Source organism: Onychomys torridus, chromosome 1, assembly GCF_903995425.1.
Source record: "Onychomys torridus chromosome 1, mOncTor1.1, whole genome shotgun sequence".
Lineage (NCBI taxonomy): Eukaryota > Metazoa > Chordata > Mammalia > Rodentia > Cricetidae > Onychomys > Onychomys torridus.
In genome coordinates, this window is record NC_050443.1 from 105,205,753 (window position 1) to 105,232,770 (window position 27,018).

The 27,018-nt window shown below is 49.3% G+C and overlaps 1 protein-coding gene across 1 annotated transcript in view; it reads left to right on the top strand.

The window, feature by feature from the left end:
• Positions 1 to 27,018, top strand: part of Itgal (integrin subunit alpha L) — a 62,012-nt gene that overhangs the window by 26,559 nt on the left and 8,435 nt on the right. The window contains exons 2-19 of the mRNA XM_036177494.1: positions 1,805 to 1,925; positions 2,936 to 3,035; positions 4,489 to 4,583; positions 4,691 to 4,758; positions 5,949 to 6,066; positions 6,182 to 6,312; positions 7,067 to 7,212; positions 12,447 to 12,579; positions 12,699 to 12,849; positions 14,194 to 14,267; positions 14,360 to 14,492; positions 18,127 to 18,278; positions 18,596 to 18,733; positions 19,343 to 19,537; positions 19,678 to 19,808; positions 22,469 to 22,629; positions 22,712 to 22,863; positions 24,248 to 24,337. Of these exons, the coding sequence (XP_036033387.1) occupies positions 1,805 to 1,925; positions 2,936 to 3,035; positions 4,489 to 4,583; positions 4,691 to 4,758; positions 5,949 to 6,066; positions 6,182 to 6,312; positions 7,067 to 7,212; positions 12,447 to 12,579; positions 12,699 to 12,849; positions 14,194 to 14,267; positions 14,360 to 14,492; positions 18,127 to 18,278; positions 18,596 to 18,733; positions 19,343 to 19,537; positions 19,678 to 19,808; positions 22,469 to 22,629; positions 22,712 to 22,863; positions 24,248 to 24,337 (2,289 nt within the window). The remainder of the gene's footprint in view (positions 1 to 1,804; positions 1,926 to 2,935; positions 3,036 to 4,488; positions 4,584 to 4,690; positions 4,759 to 5,948; positions 6,067 to 6,181; positions 6,313 to 7,066; positions 7,213 to 12,446; positions 12,580 to 12,698; positions 12,850 to 14,193; positions 14,268 to 14,359; positions 14,493 to 18,126; positions 18,279 to 18,595; positions 18,734 to 19,342; positions 19,538 to 19,677; positions 19,809 to 22,468; positions 22,630 to 22,711; positions 22,864 to 24,247; positions 24,338 to 27,018) is intronic.

A 27,018-nucleotide genomic window follows, 5' to 3' on the forward strand; every position in this document is an offset into this window, starting at 1 on the left:
GGTAGATAACTTAACCAGAGGCCTGAGGTGCTACATTTGAGTACCAACATCACACACACAAAAGTGTATACTTGTTCTGTGCCCAGGACTCAGGAAATTCCACTTATGAGCCTTTGTGCCTGGCTGCTCTCACGGAGTCTGTCTTCAGGGTCTGCATCGTGGCATATATTAGCTTGCTCTCCCGCCTCCGTACCCAAGTGTGGGGATTGCAGGCTGCCATGCCCGGCTCTGCCCTTTCTTTAAGGACTAATATTGTTGAGCATCCCCTCAAAATCCCCTCAACTCTTTGTTGGCCATTTATATATCATTTTAAAAGAAATGCCGGGGTTGGGGATTTAGCTCAGTGGTAGAGTGCTTGCCTAGCAAACACAAGGCCCTGGGTTCAGTCCTCAGCTCCAGAAAAAAAAAAAAAAAAAGATATGTCTGCCCGGTTTGGGGATATAGCTTGTTTAGCACACAGGGCCTGGAATCGATGCCCACACCACAGAAAGAAATGTCTTCCTAAACCTTTTGCTCATTTGAAACATAAATAATATGAACTGAGGGGTGTAGGTCAGCAACAGCAAACAGCGCATCAGGTATGTGCCATCAGTCTGATCCCTGCACTGCGGGGGAGGGGGAGCACAAAAAAAAACAAACAGAATGACTTATTTTTAAATTTTAAAAGTTTATTTATTTATTTATTTTAGCTGAGGATCGAACCCAGGGCCTTGTGCTTGCTAGGCAAGTGCTCTACCACTGAGCTAAACCCCCAACCCAAAAGTATATTCATTTATAAAGTCTTGGTTTTCTAAATTATCACGTGTGTGAGGAGGGGAGTCCACATGGAGGTCAGAGGACAACTTTGACCTTGTGTGGGCTCTGGGGTGGAACTCGGTGGTCAGGCTAGCACCACAAGTCTCTTTATCCACCGAGCCATCTCCCGGCTCTGTAATTGAATTTGTTGTTGTTGTTTTGTTTTGTTTTGAGACAGGGTTTCTCTCTGTAGCCCTGCCTGTTGTGGAACTTGCTCTCTAGACCAGGCTAGCCCAGAACTAGCTGGGACTGAAGACATGCCCCACACCATCCGGCTAATAAATAGTAATTGATTTTTTTTTTTTATTTTTTTATTTTTTCGGGATAGGGTTTCTCTGTGTAGCTTTGGAGCCTGTCCTGGATCTCGCTCTGTAGACCAGGCTGGCCTCGAACTCACAGAGATCCGCCTGCCTCTGCCTCCCGAGTGCTGGGATTACAGGCGTGCGCCACCACCACCACCCGGCTTATTTCATTTTTTTTTTTTTTTTTTAAGAAACAAAATTAGCTCTGGAAGATTCCATTCTGTAGCTTGCTCCAGGCTCTATCTCCCCATCTTATCACCCACATTCTTCCTCTGTGGTTCAGCAGCATCGCTTGAGGGTTGTTTCCTGAGCAGACCTCCTATTTTTGTTTAGTTTTGTTTTAGATGATAATATAATTTCAGCACTTCTCCCCTCTCTGAGCCCCTGGCAAACCCTCTCTCTCACATGCCCTCCCCCCCTCTCGCGCTTTGAAGGTCTTCCGGGACTGGGGCTGCGCAGCTGGAGTGGCCATCCTTTAACCGCCTTGCTGTCTGCTCTTGGATGATGTGAAAATGCAAGCAGGCACAGGAAGCCTATCTAACCTGCTTATACTTCCTCTCTGAACGCAGAGGTTTCACAACCCCAGCAGGAGCATACCCCTCCCTCCACCCCCACTCAGTGTCACCAGCCTGGCGGCCCTGAGAAAGTCACACTGCCAGGGGCCCCATGCAAGAGGCATCGCCATTTCCCTCTTCTACCCTGTCTAGGTGGCCAGGAACTCTCAAGAGCTCTCAGAAACTGAGGCTGGACCCACAGGTCCCTCCTTGGCGCCGATGAGTTTCCGCATCACCGACCCCAGACTGTTGCTATGGGGCCTCCAGCTGTTTGGTAGGAAATCCAGGAGGGATGGGGAAAGGGACGTCATCTGTGACAGGGGAGACGAGAAGGCTTTGTAGAGCTGAAGAAAATGAGGAGCCACTGCTAAGGGTCGGGTGGCGCAAGCGATGTGGGCCCCAGGAACCTCAGAGAGATAGTGGGACCACATGAAGTCAGGGCGAGGAGAGAAAAGCCTGGGGAGGAAGCTGTGGGGGGGAGGCGGTTGGTGGGACCCAGGGTTGGGAGGAGAATTTGGGGTTGGGTTACCTGCTCCACCTCCACTGTATTAGCTCTCCTTGGAATTTCCAGCAAGTCTTTCCCTTTCAGAAGCATCACCCCCCTCCTTCACTTGAATAAATAAGGGTAACCTCACACCTGACATCCCAGGACACAGGGTTCTAAGTCTGACTGTAAGGAAGGCTGGGCCAGAAAAGGACAGTTTAGAGTCTGTGGCTGATACTCTAGCTGTCTGTGGATGACACGCTTGCTGGAGGGGAGGGTGTTGAATTCTAAAGGTTCAGGAGATACCTGTGCCTGGTGGGTAGAGTTGGGAGCTTGAGTTCAGCCCCCTGTTGGGCATAAGATATGGAGATTCAATGAGGCTGGTCCTTGGGGTTCTCAGTGCTGGGCTGCAAGACCCCCAGAAAAGAGCAGTGTGTAGGGCAGCCATGGGGCCTCAGGGCACCCTCTTTTGGTCCCTGCCTGGGAACTTGTTCATTCTCTGTTTGGGGGCCTCTTTGCCTGGCTTTCTCATGGGCCTCCGCCTTCTTACCCTTCCTTCTTTGCCAGTAGGTCCAAGGGGAAGTAGAGTTCTCAGGGCCTGGGAGGAGTTGCCTGTGCTGTGGGAGACAGACTAGATCATCTCCTGTTCTCCAGTCCAGGCTCTTGGAGGGAAAGTCCTGGCACCAGCCCATCTCTGCTTGGGTGTTGGCAGCCTCTGGGTTCAGAGGAAGAGGCCCTGGGGCAGCACGTGGGATGTGGGGTCCAGACAGGAAGCAGCTGATTGGGTTTGCTTTCCCCAGTCAAGGCCTGGAGCTACAACCTGGACACGCGGCATGCGCAGAGCTTCTTGGCACATGCTGGAAGACACTTTGGGTACCGGGTCTTGGAGGTTGGAGATGGGTGAGTTGTTACCCTTTCAACTCCCCTCCACCACCAGCAGAGTGTGCAGGGCCCCACATCTGCCCAGGGTCAGAAAGCCGGGGGTGAGGTGGGATGTCACCTTTCAGGAACTGGCCTCACTTCTGCAAGTATCTCCTGGATGGACTCTTTGAGACAGGGGAAGGCTCTCCAGTACCACACAATGAGGGTGGTGGGTAATGTGCTGCATGAGTGTCTAGGGAACCTCCCCCACCCTTCCTAATTTATAACCTAGTTGAGCACATCATAGGCAGGCTTGGTCATTGATGGCTTTGGTGGTGGTGGTGGTGTTTGAACACTAGATTTGTGTGTTAGGCAAGCTCTCCACTGAGCTGCATCCTCAGCCTTCATTGTTTGCTGTGGTTGGAGACAGGGTCTGTAGATCAGTCGGCTTTCACACTTGGTGTAGCTGAGCATAGTCTTGAACTTCTGATGCCCTGGCCTCTACCTCTGGGGTGCCACCGGACCTGGTTTCTTTTTTATTTTATTTTGAGACAGGGTCTTATTAAAATCCCATGGCTAGCTTGGGACTTACTATTCTTCTGCCTCTGTCTCTGAGTAGCAGAAATGCCAGGCCTGTGTCATCATCACAAAATAACTTTGGAGTTGATAACTAAGGGAATAACGTCCCAAGGTGTCCATCTGACAGCCTGCTCTTCCAGACTGCAAATGGAAAGAAGTCGTAATGTTCTAGAATGATGCTGTTTGGCTGTTGGGAGAGAGGGAGCACAGAGGAGCTCCCCTGAAGAGTAAGAGCTGAATGGCTTTGACAGCGAGTTTTTTAGCATATGATTATTGTCGTTGGTGGTGTGTGTGTCTATGAATACTATAGTGCACTTGTGGAAGTCAGGGCACCTGCTGGAGTTCTCTCCTTCTACCACTGGGGTCCTGGAGAGCAAAGCAAGCTCAGGTTGCCAGGCTGGTTAAGCACCTTTACCCACAGAACTATCTCAACAGCCAGTCTTGCATCACTTTGAAGAACTTGTTAAGATACATAGCTGGTCGGTGGTAGCACACACCTTTAATTCTGATACTCAGGAGGCAGAGGCAAGCAGATCTTTGTGAGTTCAAGGCCAACTTGGTCTACAGAACTAGTTCTAGGACAGCCACGGCTTAAAAAAAAAAAAAAAAAACCATCTTGAAAAAAACAAAAAGACAAAACAAAAGAGCCTGGTGTGGTGGTGCACAATTGTACTCTCAGCACTGGGAGAGAGAGGGAAAGTTGATCTCTGTGAGTTCAAGACTAGCCTAGTCTCATAGCAAGTTCTAGGCTAATCAGGGATACTTGTATAGTGAAACCCTGTCTCAAAGAGAAGAAAAAAAAAGAAAGAAAAGGAAGGAAGGAAGGAAGAAGAAATGGGTAGGAAATAAGAAAAGAAGGATGGGTAGGCAAAGTCCTAGGCAACTTCATCTCACAAGTGAGATTTTCCATCAGGGTTGTCGTGGGAGCTCCAGGTGAGGGGAACAGCACAGGAAGTCTCTATCAGTGTCATCCAAGCAGTGGTTCCTGCCAGCAGCTCAGCCTGCATGGTGAGTAAGGAGGAAGGAGAGGGAAGTGGGGTCCCAGGGAAACTGAGGCTGGCCCCAACACACCTGATGGCCGGAGTTCCTCCATATTACCTTTCTGATGTGTACAGGTTCTAATTATACCTCCAAATACTTGGGAATGACCGTAGTGACAGACGCCACCGATGGAAGCCTTTTGGTAAGAATTTTATGTGATGTTATTAGGGTCTGGGGAGCTGAGCACCGGGAAAGAGAAGCCAGATATGGGGGTACAGACCTATAATTCCAGCACAGGCACAGCTGAGACAGCCTGGGCTGCATAGTTACAAACCAGCCTGCGCTACATAATGAGACCTTGTCTCAGAAAGGAAAAAGAAATAAATGAAAGACCTGATAAAATGTTAGCAGCATCAGAGATTCGGGTTCAACTAATGCTTTCGGAGAACTGAGTAGGAGCCAGTGTCTTCCTGCCTTTCTCACATAGTCTGGGCTGGCCTCACACTCACTACATAGCTGAGGCTGACCTTGAACTACTTAGTCCTCCTGCCTCCAACTGAGCTACACAGCACATCTATATACAGGCTACTTACAATTATTTTTAATGTTCTAATAGTTGCAAATTTGTACAGTTAGTGGGTTGTTGTTGTTATTGTTGCTTTAATTGATATAGGGCCCTGATATGTAGCCCAGGCTGACCATCTCCTGCTTCACCCTCCCCAGTGCTGAGATTAAAGGCATGTGCCTCCACGCCCCAGGTGATGATGGTGTGTTTACTTGTAACTTGTTTACTTAACTACTATTACAGGTCAGGCCCTGGGTTAGATTCCATAGGGTAAGGCTGTAAGATACAAAGATGTACAAAGGACAAAAGCCTTGTCTGTAAACTCTGGTCTGTAGTTATAAATGCAAAGAGCAGTACTGTCTATTCTGGAATGGTGAGGTGTCGATTTGGTGCATGAAAGTTGTGTGGTTGGGAGGGGTAGTCCTGGAAATGTAGGGCACTGTGATGAACTAAGGAGGTTAGCTGTCGCTCCACAGGTGGTGAGCATCCACTGTTACAGAACGCTGGCACTGGGGGTGTGGAGACCCTTAGAGGCAGAGATGCTTTGCTTTGAAAGCCGTTTGGTTGGGCTGGGCATGGTGGCGCATACCTTTAATCCGAGAGAGAGAGAGAGAGAGAGAGAGAGAGAGAGAGAGAGAGAGAGAGAGAGAGAGAGAGAAGGAGGGAGGAAGGAAGGAAGGAAGGAAGGAAGGAAGGAAGAAAGGAAAGCAAGCCGCTTGGAAGTGAGGGAGGGGACAGGATTCCGAAGGCTCTTATTCTCTGGTGTCAGAGCTTGAAAGACACATAACACAAGGAAGCCTTAACTTTTCCCCCTTTGCTGCCTTCAGGCCTGTGATCCGGGACTGTCTCGAACATGTGATCAGAACACCTACCTCAGTGGCCAGTGTTTCCTCTTTCCCCAGAGTCTGGGGGGACCTATGTTACAAGGGTATCCTGCTTATCAGGGTAAGGAATTGGAGATCTTGTGGGTAAAAATACCTCTGAGGCGCTGGCTTCCACAGGAGCCAGCACAGCAGGCCAAATGTGGTCCGTCGGGCCTGTTTGCATGTGGTCTCTGCAGAGTGCATGAAGGGCAAGGTGGACCTGGTGTTTCTGTTCGATGGCTCCGGGAGCTTGCACAAACATGAATTTGAAAATATCTTGGACTTCATGAAGGATGTGATGAGGAAACTCAGTAACACCTCCTACCAGGTAGGCACATCCACACATTGGGATCCTTAGTTGCAGACCCAAGACGCCACCAGACGAAAACATATTGTGAGGTGTGTGTCCAGAAAGCATGAGACCACTGGCAGCACCAAGTCAAAAGTGAGTCAAAAGCGGCCCGGTTCTCTGTGGCACGTTTTTGTGTTTGTCTCTGTCTTTCCTCTCCACCTTCTCTGTAGACAGGCTTCTCTTTAGATTTCCTGGCCTGTACCAAACTCCTAAATTTGCATGATAAAGTTCCAAAAGAGCAGCTTCCTCTCAGCTGATTCCTCCTGCAAAGTCCCCTTCTAAAGAGATTCTGACTGACAAAGCGTCCCAGGCTGAGTTAACTCTGTCTAGTTAAGTGGCTTCACGGACGTGGTTACTGGGAGCCATCCCTACGGGTGAGTTAGGTGGGCCCAGAGACTAGGAGCTTTGGGTTGGGGATTTAGCTCAGTGGTAGAGCACTTGCCTTGCAAGTGCAAGGCCCTGGGTTCTATCCTCAGCTCAAAAAAAAAAAAAAAAAAGCAGAGGTTTCTTTAATGTTGTTTCTACATCTGTTTATATTTATGTTCATTTTCCAGAATGATTTGGGGGCAGGGGTGTGGAGTTGGGTTCCTCAGGGTCTGCGTAAGAGGCAGAGACTGGGGTGGGGTGGCAATTGCAAGGCCCTGGGTTCCCAGCAGGGAGGAAAACAGGCTGGAACGGGACAGCAAGGCAGGACCAGTAACCCCATACTATTCCTTCCTCTCTGCCCCAGTTTGCTGCTGTTCAGTTTTCCACGTCCTACCGAACAGAATTTACGTTCTTGGATTATGTTAAACAGAAGGACCCTGATGTTCTTCTACTCGGTGTCAGACACATGCGCTTTCTGACCAATACCTTTGGTGCCATCAACTACGTGGTGTAAGTTCCCTTTGGAGGAAAGACAGTCTAGTGGCCAGTTCTGTGACAGCCAGCTCTTCTAGCAGTGTGATGCAGGAAGTCAGTGGGCAGGTGCAGATGTGGCAGTTTACTGTATCAGTTCAAGTGGAGAGCAGCATGTGGTTAACCCATACCTTAATTGCAGCCTGGGGAGGCTTCTGCAGGAGGATTTCAGGTTTTATAGGTTTGAGGCCAGCCTTGGTTACATAGTAAAACCTTGTCTAAATAAACAAATAAATAAATATTTAAAAAATTTTAAAAATCGAGGAATTGGAAAGATGGCCCAGCAGTTAAAAGATTTATCTTGCAATAATAAGGACCAGAGTTTGGATCCTAACACCCATGTAACAAGCCAAATATCCAGTGTGTACTTGTAACTCCGGTTTAGAAGGAGACAGACAGCTGGTTTCCAGCTTAGCTAAGAACACATGAGCCCTGGCCCAAGAAGAGATCTTGCTACAAAAATATACAGAGGATGATAGAGGAAGATCCACTAGATCTTCTTATGCACACACGCGCGCACACACACACACACACACACACACACACACATCTTTAGAACCCCCCACCCAAGCCTACCTTGAGCCGGGCATAAGGGAGCCTCCTTGTGACCCTAGCTGCTTAGGAGACTTAAGCAGGACCATCACTTGGGCCCAGGAGTTCAGTATGAGTTCGGACAATATAGGGAGACCCCCATCTCTAAAATCTAAAACAGCAGCCAGGTGTGGTGGTGCACACCTTTAAACCCAGCACCCAAGAGGCAGAGGCAGGAGGATCTCTGTGAATTTGAAATCAGCCTGGTCTACATAGAAAGTTCCAGTACAACCAGGGTTCTGTAGAGAGTCCTTGTCTTAAAAAAAAAAAAAAAAAAAAAAATCAAACAAACAAAAAGTAAAACGGTCTGGGGAGATGGCTCAGCAGCTAAATATGCGTTTATTGGTAGCTATATGCATTTGGTGACATAAGTTCAGATGCCTAGACTCCCTGTGAAGATCTGAGGTAGTGGCAAGATGGCAAGAGACAGAGGAACCTCCTAGAGGTGGCTGGGCCCGCCAGCCTGATGACATGGGGCAGCAGCAAACAGGAGAAAGGCCTGCCTCAAACAAGATGGGAGCTGAGGACCCACACTAAGGCTGTCATCTGACCACACGTGTGCAATGTCATGTGCATATCCTCACACATGAACACATACACACTTCGTCCACACATAAAGGTTTTTAAAAACTAAAGCAAAAGCTTGCCTTGAAACGTTAGGGTGGCCAGCAGGGCTGGGAGCTCAGACTGGACTGAGGACCAGAGGACTGACACCCCCATTTCCTTCCATGACCCCCCAGGACACACACTCAGACTGTGTGACTAGAAGGAAAGGTCCTACCGTCTCACTTTTTAAAATTTTTTTCCATTTTCTCTTCTCTACCACACATGTGTAAGCTGAACGTAAACAGCACACGCTGTGCCTTTGAAGACGCTCTGGGTGCTGTTCTGCGTCTTTCTTCTGGGGCTCAGTTGATTTGTGTGACCTTTCGTTTTCCTGTAGAGGCTGTGGTGGGGACAAGGTTGAGCCACACTGGCTTGCAAGTCAGCAATCTCTGTCCCTCAGTTGAGACGTGCAAACCTCAATTCCAGTTTCCGGGGGAGGAAACGTAATTAGTTGACCTGATTTGTCTGTTCAAGGTCCACTCAGCTGTGGCCTGGGTCTACTTGATAGCGTGGTCAAATGATACAAACATGGATGCTGGGGCCTCCCCACTATGGGAAGGTGAACTGGGGCCTCCCCACTATGGGAAGGTGGATGCTGGGACCTCCCCACTATGGGAAGGTGAACTGGGGCCTCCCCACTATGGGAAGGTGAACTGGGGCCCTCCCCACTATGGGAAGGTGGATGCTGGGGCCTCCCCACTATGGGAAGATGGACTGGGGCCTCCCCACTATGGGAAGATGGACTGGGGCCTCCCCACTATGGGAAGGTGAACTGGGGCCCTCCCCACTATGGGAAGGTGGATGCTGGGGCCTCCCCACTATGGGAAGGTGGATGCTGGGGCCTCCCCACTATGGGAAGGTGGATGCTGGGGCCTCCCCACTATGGGAAGATGGATGCTGGGGCCTCCCCACTATGGGAAGATGGACTGGGGCCTCCCCACTATGGGAAGATGGACTGGGGCCTCCCCACTATGGGAAGATGGATGCTGGGACCTCCCCACTATGGGAAGGTGGACTGGGGCCTCCCCACTATGGGTAGGGGTCTTTATTTGAGACAGAGTGTTGCTATGTAGTCTTGACTAGCTTGGTACTTACTATGCAGCCCAGGCTTGCCTCAAACTTATGGCAATCCTCCTGCCTCAGCCTGCCTCAGCCTGCCTCATGCTGGGATGACAGGCATACCCACCTTGTCCATCTTTGGAAAGGGTTTTGTTAGGGGAAGAGGTCCCCACATGGTAACAAGACACTCTAAAAGGTGTCTATTATGAGGGGACAAAAAAAAGTGGTCATGGAAATGTGTGTCCTAAACACTTTGACCTCTGACTGTCCTGGGCAGAGTCCTGTGATTGAGTCAGGACTTTCCAACTTTTTCTGCACAGACCAGAGAATAAATCTTAGAGTGTTCTGTCTGTAGGTGGTATCTGTTGCATATTCTTCATTGTTTGACTTTATACTCTTTCAAGATTTAAAAAAAAAAAAGTTGTTCTTAGCAAGTAAACTGAGGACAAGCTGGACTTTGCCAGTGGAGGGCTGTTTGTCCAGTTCTAGGTACTAGGCATCCATATTCCTAGTGATTGAAACTTCTGCCCTCTTGGAGCTTAACATTTCAGTAAGAGAGAGAAACGTGATAAACGAGACAAGTAAGCGAGTTACATAGCGCAGCAGATGTACACGCTGCACAGAGAAGTAAAGAAATTGCATAGGAAGGTCGGAGGGAACTTTGGCAGAGAACCATGATTTGAGACAGGCTTTCTTCAGAGAGCCCCAGGCTGGCCTCACCCACTGTGCAGACAAGGCTGGCTTTGAACTCCTGACCTTCCTGCCTTGATCTCTCAAGTGCTGGGATTACAGGCATGTACCACTCCACTCAGCTAGAGAGGGGTCCTGTTGATAAGACTTCCTGGATGTGAGGACCTGAGCCATGCAGGCCCAGAGGAAGCTTTCCTTCACTCTCACAAACATGTGAGACCATGAACCTGTAAGGGGAAAGGTTGCTTGGGTACATAGTTTTGGCAGCTTATGTGTGTGCCACAGGATTGGAACCCAGAGCCTCAGTGTAGATGAGCATGCTACCATTAAGTATTTAATTTAACTACCCTTGCTCAGTTTTGGAAGCTTCAGTCCGTGACCACTAGGCTCTACTGCTTTAGGCCAGAGCAGCACATCTTAACAGGAGGGCATGGCAGAAAGAAACTGCTCACCTAATGACTCAGACGTCAAGGAGAGAAAGAGGAAGGAGTCAGGGTCCTGCTATCCCCTTCAATGACTTCGAGACCTCTCACTAAGTTCCACTTCCTACAAGTTCTTCCAGCTGCCAAGAGTGCCTACCACTCAGGAGGCCAAGCCTTGGGGAGGACACTTTAGAGCCAACTTCAGCAAATCTGGCATGTTCAGGAAGAACCAGATGTGGTGGCACATGCCTCTAATGTCAGCACTCGGGGGCAGAGGCAGAAGGATGGCTGCAAGTTCCAAGAAAGTCTGAACTACATAGGGAGTACCAGGTCAGCCTGGGCTACTAGGGAGTTCAAGGTCAGCCTGGGCTACATAGGGAGTGCCAGGTCAGCCTGGGCTACTAGGGAGTTCAAGGTCAGCCTGGGCTACATAGGGAGTGCCAGGTCAGCCTGGGTTACTAGGGAGTTCAAGGTCAGCCTGGGCTACATAGGGAGTGCCAGGTCAGCCTGGGCTACTAGGGAGTTCAAGGTCAGCCTGGGCTACATAGGGAGTGCCAGGTCAGCCTGGGTTACTAGGGAGTTCAAGGTCAGCCTGGGCTACTAGGGAGTTTAGTCAGCTAGACCTTACATAGTAAAACTGTCTAAAAGAGACAGCTCAGTGGTTCAGAACATGTATTGCTTTGAAGAGGACCCAAATTTATTTCTCAGCATGGGCGCCTCGTGACTCCAGCTCCAGGAGATCTAATGCCTTCTGGCCTCTTCATGCACCTGCACTCATGTGCACATGCCCCCCCCCCCCCCCCCCCCCCAGACACATGTGACTGCACATAACTAAACTAAAATCTTGAGGAAAGAAATGGGAACCAGGCCATCTCTGTGGCTGGAGAGAATAAAGAAGAGGGACATGGCAGAAGATGTGGTCAGGGTCATGGTGGAAGGAGTTCCCATGAGTGAGGGCTGAATCTGTAGTGAGGTCTTGGCTTCCCTAGAATAAGTCATAAGAAGTTTTGAGCAGAAAAACAATAGTCTGATTGATCTCCATTTGTGTTTTCCTTGGTTTGGGGAGATATGGTCTCACTCGTGTAGCCCAGGCTGGCTCCTAGCTCACAACCCTCCCGCCTTATCCTTTCAAGTCCTGGGATCAAAGGCATATACCATGGCACCCAAATCTTATTTATATTCTTAAAAAGATTCTTCTTGGGTTGAATGTTGTGGCACATGCCAACACCCTGGAGGTGGAGGCAGATAGATTTCAGGGAGTTCGAGGCCAGTCTAGTCTACATATGGAATTCCAGACCAGCCAGGGCTACATAGTAGTGAGACCCTGTCTCAAATATAGATAAATAAAAAAGGAAGAAAATAATTTCTCGGCTGTAGCAGAGCTGAAGGCAGCCGGGTGTGGTGGGAAGGAAGAAGTGACTGATGGATTGCTTACCTGGAAAAAGTGACTCCACATCTCTCTGGCCACGGAGTCCTTTTCCCACTGGAATTTCATATAGACAAACACCTATAGCTGACCACATTGTGATTGTCACATGTGATAAGAATGGAGCATAGGCAAAACCCAGAGTCACTCCTCCTCAAATGTCCCCATTGCTACATGTGCACTCTGGGACATACTGCTGGGCTACCTACAATACGGTGAAACCCACCAATCCAGAGGGAGAGAGTGGCCAAAGGGTCGGGCAGGAGGCTAGGAAAACACTTGAAGGCTTAGAAAACCTGCTTGGTAGACTAGAGAAAGACTCTCGTGGTTGGCTGGGCAATGATTCGGTGAGCAGTGGGGGAGGGAGGCCTTGGGCTCTGCTTTGAGAGGAATCTCACATTCCCTTTCCTTGGACACAGGACAAACGTATTCAAAGAAGAGTCTGGTGCCCGGCCAGATGCTACCAAGGTGCTTGTCATCATCACAGATGGAGAGGCTACTGACAGTGGAAACATCGACGCAGCCCAAGACATCACCCGCTACATCATCGGGGTATGGTCCCTCTTCCTCTGAGCTCCAGGCTTCTTCTTCAATGTGCCAAGGTCTTCTGATTGATGGAAAACTGGTCAGAGATTTGGGGGTGTTCCAGTTCTCACTCTCCTCTCTCACAGGTTGGAAAGAATTTTAAGACTCCAAAAGGACAGGAGAGTCTTCACATATTTGCCTCAAAACCCACAAAGGAATTTGTCAAGATTTTGGATAAATTTGAGAAGCTCAAGGGTCTATTTGATGATCTGCAGAGGAAGATTTACACAATTGAGGGTGAGTCCCAGGCCCCCGAAGCAGGTGGAGAGGAGAGGTTGGGTAGATGGCTCACCTCTTCGTCACTGATTGTAGGCCCCACATGACATAAGATGGGCAACCTGGCAGGAGAGGAGCCCACAGGCACTCTTTACTGACCTGGAATAAGAGGAGCTTTTGGATAAAGACCTCAGACGGAGGACTGAAAACAGAGACTTTTCTCCAGGCAGCCAAGTGTGCTTGTAGGAATCAGGACCCACAGGGCAGTCCCCGGTGCCGGGATGCCACCTCAGTGCCCAATTCAGTGGAAGACGCACTGTGGTGCATAGGGTGGGACCAGGTAGACTTGGTCAAGGATCCTTGCTGCCTCCTGCTTGCTGTGTGACCTCAGACAGATCTCTTCTTCTCTGTTCACTTTGTTCATTTCTGTTACGTGAGAACAATAAGGTCGGGGTGGTGCATGTCTTTAGTCTCAGCACTCAGGAAGCAAAGGCAGGAGGATCTCTGTGAGTTCAAGACCAGCTCGATCTATATAGTGAGTTCTAGGACAGACAGGACTACATAGACAGGCCCTGTCACAAATAAGTAAGTAAGTAAGTAAGTAAGTAAGTAAGTAAGTAAGTAAGTAAATAAATAAATAAATAAATAAGACAATACCAGTTATGTATGGATGTAAAACTCAGCTGCTGTGTTTGCTCCTTTGGCCTCTGTGACAAAGTACCAAAGTCTAGTTAGTTGGCTTAAAACTGTTGTGGTATTGCTCCATCTCCTCCTCTGGGCCGCATAGCCCAAGGTCATGCGTGGGTGGAGCAAATACCACTACATTAAACAACTTTGTCTTGGTTATTTTTCTGTTGCTATGATACAATGATGGTCAGGTATCCCACAACTGTTGAACTCTTTTGAAAAACATGTAGTATTTTATTTAATCTTTGAGAATTTCATACACAAATTTTATTTTATATAAATACATACAATTTTATTTTAGCCCTGGGTGTCTGGAAACTCACTGTGTAGATTATTAGGCTGGCTTCAAACTCACAGATTGAAATATGTAGTATATTTCAATCACTCCCCACTTTCATCCTCTAGCTCCTTCCAGACCCACCCTCGCCATGCCCTCTCTCAATTTCTAGAGAGAAACAAAATCCCCCCAAAACTAATACCCTGAGTCCAAATAATGCTGCCTCTGTGCACATAGGTATGGGGCCAGCCACTGTGTGGTCACCCCTTGAAAAGCCATGATCCGCTAACACTCAAGTTGATGCTTCCTGACTTGTCCCAAGGTCAATGTTGTGCCTCTTGCTTACTGTTCCCACAGACGTCTCCCTTCTCATTGTTCCTTGGGTCTACTTTGTCCCACAGGCACAAGCAAACAAGACATGACGTCTTTTGACATGGAGCTCTCCTCCAGTGGAATCAGCGCAGACCTCAGCGAGGTGCCGGACAATGAGATAAGGGGTATGTGGGGATGCCATCAGCTCAGCCGGCACAGGATGACACTCACCCTGTTCCTCTCTCTTCTGAGCAGGGCCGTGCAGCTGTGGGAGCAGTTGGAGCCAAGGACTGGGCTGGGGGCTTTCTGGACCTGAAGGAAGACTTGCAGGATGCCACATTTGTTGGGAATGAACCACTAACCTCGGATATGAGAGCGGGCTATCTGGGTGAGCTTGCTGTGTTGTTCTGATTGGAGAGTTTGGAGAGTAGCTCAGACTAGCTTTCAAAATAACAGTGGAAACTGACTTACCTCTTGATTTCTTTCTTTCCTTTTCGAGGGAGAGGAAGATTTGAGGCAGAGTCTGACCTGGTCCAAGATGGCCTGGAACTCACCACAAAGCCTGTTATGTTAGCTTCCCAAATGCTAGGAGACAGGTGTGAACATTTCTATTTTTGAGACAAGCTGTTCTGTATTCTAGGATAGATTGTATGTGAATGCCACAGGGCATGTGTAGAGGTCAGAGGACAACTTGCAAGAGTTAGTTCTTCTTTCTGCCACGAGTGTGCCAGTGATCAAGCTCAGAGAGATCATCAGCTTTGGTGGCAACAGGCGTTACCTGCTGAGTCATCTCACCAGCCCAGTTTTATTCAGTTCCAAGAGTTCTTTTCAGCTGGGCATGGTGATGGCGCAGGCCTGTAATCTCAGCACTTTGAGAGGCCAGGGCAAGAAGACTGGGAGTTCAGAGGTCATCATGGCCCAAACAGAGAGATTCTGTCTCAGGAAGAAGGTGGGGGTCGGGGTGGGGGTGTGGGGGATGAGCAGTGCTTGCTGCTCATGCTGAGGACCAGAGTTCAGTTCCTAGCATCTACGTTGGGCAGCTCACACTACCCGTAACTCCAGCTCCAGGGACTCTGATACCCTCTTCTGGCCTCCCAGGGCACACTCTCTCATTCTCTCTCTCAAATACATAAAAAAAAAAAAAATAAACAAAAAAACTATGCTAAGCTACTGGGCAGTGGTGGAGCACATCTTTAATCTCAGCACTCAGGAGGCAGAGGCAGGCAGAACTCTGAGTTCAAGGCCAGCCTGGTCTACAGAATGAGTGCCAGGACAGCCAGGACTACACAGAGAAACCCTGTCTCGAACCCCCCCCCCCCCCCACGCCTCAAAAAAGAAATCATGCTAAGCACAGAGAAAAAGAAGTCTATCTGTCTGGTCACAGTTGCCAGGGTGCTTTCTGTTCATGCCCTGCTCAGCTCTCCCTCTGCACAGCTCCAGGCTGCTGGGCCACGGGAGGAGCTCTTCCCAGGCTGCCCCGGGGCCTCACCCTGATGCTCTTCAGTTGACTCCATACAGTAGGCCTCTCCTCTCTCTTGCTGTCCTTCCGACAACGTTAGCTCTCCTTAGCGGAATGCTACGCACTTATGTCTCCTGTCTTATCTGAGATCTTATCTGATTCTCAGAACCACCTCCCTGCAGCTGGTGGTGTTCCTTTTTTTTTTTTTTTAAGATTATAAACAGACTGAGAAGCGGGAGTGGTTTTCCCCAGATCACACAGCTAGGAAGTCATGGCCCTGGGATTTAAGCCACATCTCTGATGCCCAGGGCGTTCTTCAGGCTTCACACACTGAACAGGATGAGAGTTAGCCTCTCTGCCCCCGTTTCCTGTGCTTTTTTTTTGTTTGTTTGTTTTTGTTTTCAATTCTTCTGCAGAAAGAACAGGGTAGACTCTTGAGCTGTTTACTTCTGGTTTTGGGGGATGACAGTGTTTCCCACCTGGAACTCACTATGTAGCTCAGGCTGGCCTCAAACTCAAAGATACACCTGCCTCTGCCTCCCAAGTGCTGGGGTTAAAGTGCCTGGCTCCATACTTACCTTTACTTATTTATTGTGGCAACCCCCAGAGCAGTAGCTGGGGTCACGTGCCTTCTTCCTGCCAAGCCTTATCAAGATTTATCTTGACCTGGCAGTGGCTTCAAGGTCTTCACAGCCTGTTTGATCTGGTCTTGTCGTCCACAGTGACCAGGGTTGCTGGGTGACAGTGTTTCTCCTGGCGTCCCCTTCTACCTCCAGAGCCACAGCACTTTGGCCACCAGGAAGTGGGTGACATGTGGTCATCTTTGGGTGGCTGTGGACGCCATTCAGCATTGCTGTGGCTTCAGCTTGGGAGGGAATGGGGTTCCTTTTCACTTCTGCTGCTTTCTTGGTGAAAAGATTTTTGTTTTTGAGACATACATATTTTTATTTTATTTTGTCTGCATGTATGTCTGTGTATCATGTGCATGCAGTGCCCTTGAGGGCCAGAAGAGGGAGTCACATACCCTGGAACTGTGAGCCACCATAGGTACTGGGACTCTGGGTCCTCTGAAAAAAAGCAGCCAGTGTTCTTAACTGCCGAACCAGCTATCCCTCCTCAAAGAGGGCTTGGAAGTAACATGTTTAAGCATGGACGTTTCTCAAGTGTCCTTACCACCCCTGTCTTTTGATGTGAGTAGCTGGGCTGATGTGGAACTTGCAGATTCCCTGTACTGTTGAGTACAAGCGTGCATCAGCAGCACATCAGCTCTTGTTTTTAACACGCACATCAACTTTGCCAGGAGTTCTCTGGGTAGCCTCGGCTGTCTAGAACTTGCTTTGTAGACCAGGTGGGCCTCGAACTCAGAGATCCAATTGCCTCTAGCTCCCAAGTGCTGGGGCTACAGGTGTGTGCCACCACGCCCGGCTCTTTACCTTCTGAGGATATTGTGTGAGTTATTTACCTTGTGGCTCTGACAACATCCCTGACAAGGAACATAGGGAAGGAAGGGTTATTTCTGGCTCACAGTTTAGGAAGGGACACAGTACACCGGCAGGGAGGGCACAGTGGCAGGAGTTTGAGGTGGCTGGTCACAATTCATCTGTGAACCATAGATTACTATTTTTCCTTCAGTCCTGGAACTCAGCATGAGATGGTGCGGCCCACATCAGGGTGGGTTTTCCCTCCTTGGTTAAACCTTGTGGGAAGGGTGGAAGAAATGGCTCATTTATTTAGAGCACTTGTCGGGCCTGCCGACACTCAGCTGGGTAGCCGGGTGGAGGCGTGTGCATTGAAGAGACAGTGAAGAAGACAGAGAAGAGTCGAGAGGTCTGCCGGGCAATGCCGGACAGCCCCGAGTTTATTTCACAGCCAGCTTGTATACAGTCTTGAAGGACAGAGGTAGAACAATGCACAGCACAGACACTCAACCACTGTCTATCCTGCCTTGTGTCAAGGAGCAGGCAGTTCCATTTTCTATCTCAATGTACCTCCGGCTGGCATCAGCAGCCTGCGTCCAGCTAGATAGTGTGTTCCTTCTTGTGGGCTAATCAGAACTTTCTCACAGCCCTTCAAAGAGACTCTGTGGGCTAATCAGAACTTCTCACAGCCTTAGAGCAAACAAGCTTGACCTCTATTGACTCAGAATAGACTTCAGATTCAAACTGAGAAACTGAGTCAATTGTGGGCTCCCACAAGCACTTACTGCTCTCTCAGTGCCCACAACCACCTGTAATGCCAATTTCAAGGAGTCTGACACCCTCTTCTGGTCTTCATCGTTGCTAAGTATACACATGGGACACATACCTATGTATAGGTAAAACACTCATATACGTGAAATTAAATTGTGCCTCAGGAGACACTCTTTGTCCACCGGCACATGGATGGCTGTCCCCTGGGTTAGCAGGTTGTCCACAATTGAGACAATGGGGTGGTGAGGCTGTGCATACAACCGCCGCTCTCAGGCAAAAGGTCTTCTGGCTATTTCCATGTATCTGTTATGAGCACGATGTTGTGGGCCAGCAGCCTTTGTACTTCTAACTCCAAGTCTCTCACCTCGGTTTAGGTTACACTGTGGCCTGGCTGCCTTCCCATAGCTCCACGTCACTACTGGCAGTGGGAGCCCCACGGTACCACCATGTTGGACAAGTACTGCTCTTCCAAGCACCCAAAGCTGGAGGACCCTGGAGTCAGATCCAGAAAATAGAAGGGACTCAGGTGAGAAGGGCATCTGCCAGGGCAGCACAAGTGATGGTTCCTATGCCCTGCAAACACTGTACTGTGTGGGATGAACCATGTTTGCTGCTTAGAAACAGACTCTGAGGTAAATCATCTTTTCTCCGATCTCCACCTTAAGACACTGACTCCCAGGGGCCCAACTCATCTTAATTCACATAAGTTCAAGGGCGGAACCTAGACCTCGGCCTGCAGTTGAGGTGGGGGAAGGTGGATGTGGTGCAGCTGAGGGGTGGGAGGGGCCTGCACTTCCTGCTGGCCCTGCTGACTCTTCCAGGGATGCCTTCCTGTCCCCACAGATTGGATCTTATTTTGGTGGGGAGCTCTGTAGCGTTGACTTGGACCATGATGGTGAGGCAGAGCTGTTGCTGATTGGAGTGCCCCTGTTCTATGAGGAGCAGAGAGGAGGTCGGGTGTTTATTTACCAGAGAAGAGAGGTGAGAACCAGGACTCCCAGTGAGGCAGGGAACGGGGCGGGAAGGGGGGCGAGGCGGGAAGCTCAGTTCTGCTCGGCTCTGGGTCATTCTGAAGGGCTTCTCCGCTATGCCAACGAAACCCTTTAAACAACAAACAGCACTGATAGTCTCTGTGGTATGTTGTGCAAAGCCTGGGGCCAAGTGTCTTGTATACATGGCCTCATTTCATTGTTGATGGTCTCCTAAGACTTACAAGCCGTGTGTTCCAGATGTGACACAAAGCTAGGAGGCTCATGTGGACAGAAGGGAACTGGGCTGTCAGCCTGACGGCCGCAGTGAGATGCTTTGAGGACTGGGTCATACCTTTTGTGCTCTTCAATGTGTCAACCACAATGCCACGTTCTGGAAAAGTTTGCTGAGGTTGAGGTTAAGGTGTACGCTGGGCAGTGGTGCACGCCTTTAATCCCAGCACTCGGGAGGCAGAGGCAGGCGGATCTCTGTGAGTTCGAGGCCAGCCTGGGCTACAGAGTGAGTTCCAGGACAGGCTCCAAAGCTACACAGAGAAACCCTGTCTCGAAAAACAAAACAACAAAAAGAGGTTAAGGTGTGATCCATCTCCTTCCCATGAAGGTGTTCAACATGGTTTCAGAGCTGCAGGGCAACCCTGGCTACCCACTTGGTCGGTTTGGAACTGCTATAACTGCTCTGGCAGACATCAATGGGGATGGGCTGACAGACGTGGCCGTAGGAGCCCCTCTGGAGGAGCAGGGGGCCGTGTATATCTTCAATGGGCAGCCTGGTGGCCTTAATCCCCAGCCAAGCCAGGTAAGGTACCCTGCCTGCCCATCAAACTGGGACCTCATGCGCCTAACCTCAAGGCTCATGGCCCAGACTGAGCCTTGACTTCGTTTGCTGCACCTGACTTCTCTCAGTTTAGCATCTATTTCTCTCTTGCTCCCTCCCAGAGAATCCAAGGAACCCAGGTGTCCCCAGGAATCCGGTGGTTTGGACGCTCCATCCATGGCGTGAAAGACCTTGGAGGGGACAGGCTGGCAGATGTAGTTGTAGGAGCCGAGGGCCAGGTGATTGTGCTGAGGTAAGTCGTCCTGATCAATGTAGCTCTCTTCCTTCTCGGAGCCTCAGGGGCACTGTGCTCCAACTCTTGGAGGCCAGCCCTCCTTCAGTTTCAGTATCTTACCCCAGGCCCAGCAGCCACTACTCAGACACAGAGAAGGGATTTGAACCCAAGTCTCTCTGGATCTGAAAGCTTGGGTTCTTAAAACCCAAGTTTCTCCATTTTTGAAGTGGTGGTGATATGGTACAGAGAATAGATATTATCACATATTATGCCTTTAAAATTAAGCTCATTTGTATGTCTGTGTGTGTGTTTACTCTCACGCAATGTCACACCACATGTGGGGATCAGAGCTCAACTCTCTCCTTCCACCCTGTGGGTCCCAGGCTTGGAGGCAAACTCCTTTATCCTCTGAGCCAACTTGCTGACCCCCTTTCTGTTTTGGGGGTATGGTGGGGATAGAATCCAGAGCCTTGTGCAGTTTAGAAAGGCACTGTACTCCATCCTTAGTGTGGTTGCCAAAACTTTTTTGTCTTGTTTTTTTTTTTTAAGTCTATGGCCTGGTTTGGTGGTCCACATAGGTTTTTTTTTTTTGAGCTGAGGATCGAACCCAGGGCCTTGCGCTTGCTAGGCAAGCGCTCTACCACTGAGCTAAATCCCCAGCCAGTTTTGTTTTTTATTTGGAGGATTTTTGTTTTGTTTTGTATTTTCAAGACAGGGTCACAGTAGAGTACAGGCTGGCTTAGAGCTCAGTATGGTAGCCCGAGCTGTCCTTGAAGTCAAGGTCTTTGCGCCTCTACCTCCCTCTGCCTCCCTTTGCCAGCATTCCTGGGATGTACCATCATGCTCAGCACCTGCCCTACCTTGAACACTGGGCAGACACTGAGCCCGGAGTGTGTGTGTGAGCACAGGTATAACGAAAACTTGAAGGTAGTCTGCTGAGGGCCACAGGCTCCTGTAAGGCAGTAGCAGAGACAGCCTATTGCAGATCAGGGCCTCTCTGAGGGGCTGGTGTTGGAGCTGAGGACTGAAAGGTGAGAATGTGTCTGCGGGCAGAAGCCTAGGTTGAGAAGTTTATAGAAATCCCAGCATGTGTCAAGGCCATAAGGCAGGTGGAAGACTGATGGGAAAGAGGGAAGTGTGGCTAGAATGTGGTTGTCCCACGGGCATTGTGGTAGGAAATAAGACTTTTAGGACAGGCAATAAATACATCATGGGTAATAAAAAGCTTGAGATTTATTCTGAATATTATATGGCATGACAGTACATAGCGATTTTCAGGTCAACCAAGGCCTACAGGAAGATATTATTATTATTATTATTATTATTATTATTATTATTGGTTTTTTGAGACAGGGTTTCTCAATATAGCTTTGCACCTTTTCCTGGAACTCACTCTGTAGCCCAGGCTGGCCTCGAACTCACACAGATCTGCCTGTCTCTGCCTCCCGAGTACTGGGATTAAAGGTGTGCACCACCACCGCCCAGCAAGTAAGACCTTATCTTTTTTTGAGCTGAGGATCAAACCCATAAGACCTTATCTTACTTAATCTATCTGTCTGTCTGTCTATCTATCTATCTATCATATGGCAATGGGCACAGTCTCTAAGTCTATTTCCTAATACCACAAACCCCAACATGGAACCTACCACTGTGTCATGTGGCATAAGTGGGTCTCTCTCTCTCTCTCTCTCTCTCTCTCTCTCTCTCTCTCTCTCTCTCTCTCTCTCTCTCTCCCATCCCTCTCTCTCTTCCTCTCCCTCCCCCTCCCTCCCTCTTAGGATCTCACTAGCCTGGGTTGTGGTCTTTCTGTCTCGTGCTTACAGCACTGGGATTGTAGGTGTGTGCTACTGCCCCCCTCTGATTTAACTTCTTCTCTTTCTTTTAAAAAACATTTATTTATTTATGTGTGTATGGGGGTGTGCCCTTAGGGGGTGTCAGAGAACAACTGATGGGGGTCGGCTTTCTCTGTCCACCATGTAGTTTCTTGAGACTGGACCCATGTGATCTGGCTTGGTAGCAGGTGCCTTTACCTGCTGAGCCACATCATTGACAGCTTTTTAAAAAATTATGTTTATTGGGCTATTTGTGGTGATGCATTCCTTTAATCCCAACACTTGGGAGGCAGAAGCAGGTGGATCTTTGTGAGTTCAAGTTCAGCCTGGTCTACAGAGCAGTTTCCAGGCCAGCCAAGGATATATAGTAAAGCCTTGTCTCAAAACCAAGAAATTATGTTTGTATATTTACTGTGTATTCTCTCTCTCTCTCTCTCTCTCTCTCTCTCTGTGTGTGTGTGTGTGTGTGTGTGTGTGCTCACACTCACACGTGTGTGCCATGGCACAATGTGGAGGTCAGAAGACAATTTGTAAGAGTCTATTCTGTTTCTACCATTTGGGTCCTGGGGACCAAACTCAGCATTGGGCTTGATGGTTCACGCTTTTACCCATCATCTCACTGGCCCTGGTTTCTCTTTTCTTCAAAGATCATTTCTTTGGGGAAAATGGGTCACAAGACTAGTGAACCAGGGAAGCCTAGTTGTCACTGCTGCTATTATTGAGGGACTTCTCCCAGTGACGTGGAAAGAGAGTCCTCTGTTTCTGTGGGACAGAGCTCCCAAATGTCAGTCACAAGCCCAGTGGGGTGTGCGCAAGGGAGAGACTTAGTGGTTTTCTGCTCTGCAGCTCGAGGCCTGTGGTGGATGTTGTCACTGAGATGTCCTTCTCCCCAAATGAAATCCCAGTGCATGAGGTGGAGTGTTCCTTCTCAGCCAGTCAGGAGCAGAAGAAAGGAGTCACGCTCACGCTGTGCTTCCAGATCCAGTCCCTCACGCCTCAGTTTCAAGGTCACTGCCACCCTCCTGTTCCCAGAAGAGCTCCCAGCATGGGGAGGACCCCCATCATTCAACAGCCTCCCTCTGTGCCCAGGTCGCCTGCTTGCCAACCTTAGCTACACCCTGCAGCTGGATGGCCATCGGACGTGGAGACGAGGTCTGTTCTCGGGAGGGAGCCACGAGCTCAGTGGGAACACATCTGTCACCCCAGTTAAATCCTGCATGGACTTCAGGTTTCACTTCCCGGTAAGGGAGCTGATGCTGGTGTTCTGGGAAGGGCTGACTGACGTTAGAAGCAATGAGGGAACAGGCTCTCTCTCCACACAGCTGTGACAAGTGACACTTTCCAAGACAGAGTTTCTCTGTGTAGTCCTGGCTGTCCTGGAACTCATTCTGTAGAGCAGGTTGGCTTCAAATTCACAGAGATCCATCTAAGGTGTGCGCCACCATGCCCGGCACTGGTGTTTTGCTTTGTTTTTTGAGACAGGGTTTCTTGGTGTTGGTTTTGGTGCCTGTCATGGATCTCACTCTGTAGACTAGGCTGGCCTTGAACTCACAGAGATCCTCCTGGCTCTGCCCCCTGAGTGCTGGGATTAAAGGCATGCGCCACCACACTCAGCCCCCTCCCCAATTAATTAACTAATTTTTGCTTTTCAGAGGTTTATTTGTATCTGCATTTCATGAGTGCTCTGCCTGCTTGCACATGCAGCTGCACTCCAGTAGAAGGCATCAGACCCTTATAGATGATTGTCAGCTACTGTGTGGACCTGGGAGCTGAATCCAGGACTTTTTGAAGAGTCTCTCACCAGCCATTGGCCCAAGTTTTTAAAATATTATTTTGGACAGTTGCTGCAATGTCCAAATGGAGTTTGCTTGTTGCTTGTGTTAGGTTTCTTCTCTGGGATGGCAGCCCCACAGAACTAGAAGCAGTACCAGGTGGTCAGCCCCACCCTGACAATTGGCCACTCCCAGTCTCGGGCTGTTCCTGACCAATACTGTGTCCCTCTGCTCCTTGCACCCCACTCTTCTAACTCTGGAAACTTGAAACATAAACTTGCCAGAGAAGACCACAGCACGATACAGACAGGCAGGCAGGCAGGCAGACAGACAGGCAGGCAGGCAGGCAGGCAGACAGGCAGGCAGGCAGGCACTAGAGTAGCTGCCATCTGATCTATAAGCAAGAAGCAGAGAGAGCTAAGTGGGAATTACATGAGCTTTTGAAACCTCAAAGCCCATCCTCAGTGACACACCTCCTCCAACAAGGCCACGCCTCCTCATCCTTCCCAAACAGTTCCACTGACTGGCACCAAGTATCTAAATGTATGAATCTATGGGGGTCACTTTCATTCACCACAAATGATTCAAGTGCTTCCGTTACAACCTGTGGAAAACTGTGGGACTGATTAATGATGTCTGGCAATGAGGAATGAGCTCTTGTCCTGGGAAGCACATTATAAGCGCCTGATCTATAATAAATGTGTTTAGTGTATTTAAGTGTATGTGGTGGAACATGGTAAGCTCTTAACACATAACTACTAGAATGTTATTGCTGGTGAAGTACAGAGGCATGCTCTCAGTCGGGGTCGTGGTTCCGGTTAGATTCATCATGATGCCATGTTCTCACCCTCAGATCTGCATTCAAGACCTCATCTCCCCTATCAATGTCTCTCTGAATTTCTCTCTTTTGGAGGGAGAAGGAACACCAAGGAACCAAAAGATGGTAAGATTAATGGAGGGATGGATGTCTAAAGGGAAGACTGGAAAATCTAGTTAGCAACAGTAAAGCTAGTATGTGTTACTTAAACAAGAAGGGAATTCATAGGAGTTTGTATTTAAAACTGCTTTGGGAAGAAGTGGGGGCAGGGTCTTCCTCAGGTTCTGAGGGCTCTGAGGAAGAAGAGATGATGGGTGGAGTCTAGAGGGTCTCTTCAGTGAAGCTGTTCTAGGCCCTGCTAGGCGTCAGCCCAACCACATTACTTTCTTTTTTTTTTTTTCCTCGAGACAGGGTTTCTCTGTGTAATTTTTTGCCTTTCCTGGAACTACCAGGCTGGCCTCAAACTCACAGAGATCTGCCTGCCTCTGCCTCCTGAGCGCTGGGATTAAAGGCATGCACCACCACCGCCCGGCTCCACATTACTTTCTATCACTGTCCAACATCCACTCCAGTGAGAACTTCAGAAGGCCTAGCATTGGGCTCGGCCTGTCCCCTGAGGTTACAAAGACGGGGCACCTGAATTAGCCTTCTCCCTTTTGTGTGGTCAGTTTGATGTCAAACTGGGGTGCTATGAAGCTAGCAGGGGAAAAATCCATCCTAATTCTTGAGATCAGACGCTCCCTAGGCAGCGCCAGAAGTGTGACAGCCTCTTTCGAAATGCTGGACAGTCGGCTGGTGGTTGGGCTGGTGAGAGGTCTGGGGGACGACAGTGACCTGGGAACTCAGTTGTGGACTTTCCTAACAAGGCCTCAGTGGGTTCTCTCCCCACCCGTCTCCTGGGACTGCTTTCTCCTATGTAGAGAGCTCTTCTCAGTGAGGTCTTCCAGAGCTAGAGGAGGTCATGTGGTGACCATCATTCTGTACCTTTGGTGTCAGACAGTGGGGGTACCCCCTCTAATCGTGGGCTTTGGAAGTAAGGGCAGGGTGCTTACAAGAAAAAAGCACAGTGTGTTGGCTGCTCCACATGCACTTGCGCAAAGCTGACTGAGGCCCACTCTGTGCTGTGCCCCCTCTGGGCACTCACTCTGCTGTGGTTCATAAGTGTGACCCTGCCCTGGAGGAGCTCACAGCCTGCTGCCAGAGAAACCATGGTCACTATCCTCTTCAGAGGCACAGCTGTTAAATTATGGGCCAGGCTGCAGTGATGTGTGCCAGAGATCTGGGGGGTAAGGCAAGTCTGCCCATAGAGGTGACCCAGAGGTCCCCAAGAGGAGAGGTAAGTGTTCAGAAAGACCATAATGTGGCACAGGCGAAAGACACTGGAGACTCTGGGACAATGGGTGTAAGGACGAAGAGGAGTCAGATGGACTTAGGGTCTAAGGACTAAGGGTATTGTGGAAACATCAAAGATTTTTTATGTGGGAAAAGAAAATGCTGTATATTCATGAGTTTAATGTTTTTCATATTTACTAATTTTATTTTTATGTATGAGTGTTTTGCCTGCATGTGTGTATTTGCACTACATATGTGCCCATGAGGGTTGGAAGTGGGCATCAGATGCCCTGAAACTGGAGTTTTGAGCTACCATTTACATGGCTGTTGGGAATTGAACCTGGGTCCTCTGGAAGAGAGGTCAGTGCTCCTAACTGCTGAGCCATCTCTCCAGCTCCTCATGGGCGCCTGTGTCAGAAACCCAACTAAAACTTGATATGAGCAAGAAGGGGCATTGACCAAACCAGATGGAGGCACAGGCCTAGCTTTGTATGCATCTGTATCCAGACACCTGGACAGAGGCGTCAAGACTCTTGCCTTCTCCCTCTCTTTTCTTTTCTTCCCTCCCTCCTTCACATAGCCCAGACTGGCCTGGAGCTTGCTATGAAGCCCAGGTTGTCTTCGAACTCCTGGTATACCTGCCTCCATTCCCTAAATCCTGATCACAGACACGTGGCCTGCTGCCAAGCTCAGGAAGCTTTCTTCATTGTTTGTAGCTTATTGCCCTTGTATTGGTACTTTTTGTCAGACTTGTGCCAATCAAGTAAAAGAGAGGGACCTTCCCACTGTTGTCACTCTGACCCAGTGCCAGGGAGCAGACCTAGATCGTATACATGCCCAATATGCACGGAGGCAACAAAGCCTGTAGGGTGGGACCAGATATTTAGGAGAGAGGGAGGAGACTTTGCTACTGTCACATGGATATTTAAGCAGCTAGTTCCAGATGTGGGCCGCATTGCAACAGCGTGAACCTGGAGGCAGGGAGGATGCTGTGGTGGTGGGTTCCTCTGGGTAGTCGTCAGATGTGAAGCAAGGTGCCTTGTGGGAGTGGAGTGGAGATGCATTAGAGTCTCTAGAGGGAGATTGCCAGGAGCTTGAGTTGCTCAGAGAGGCAAAAGACAGCGGCCATTTGTCATTTGGATCTGGGTGGATGATGGCACCCCACAGCAGGAATCCCTAAGAGAGCACAGCTCTGTCAGGAGGTGGGACTAGAGAGTTTAGCCTTGGGTTGGGGATTTAGCTCAGTTGTAGAGTGCTCGCTTAGAAAGCGCAAGGCCCTGGGTTCGATCCTCAGCTTAAAAAGAGAGAGAGAGAGAGAGAGAGAGAGAGTTCAGTTCAGCCTCAGAACATATGGGGGCCTCTGAATCATACAAGAGGCGACTAGCCCTATTCTAGGCCAAGGTATCTGCTAGGCCTACTCAACTTCAAATAATAGAGGTCTACTTTAAAACTGGCTTTTTTCGTGTTTGGTTTTG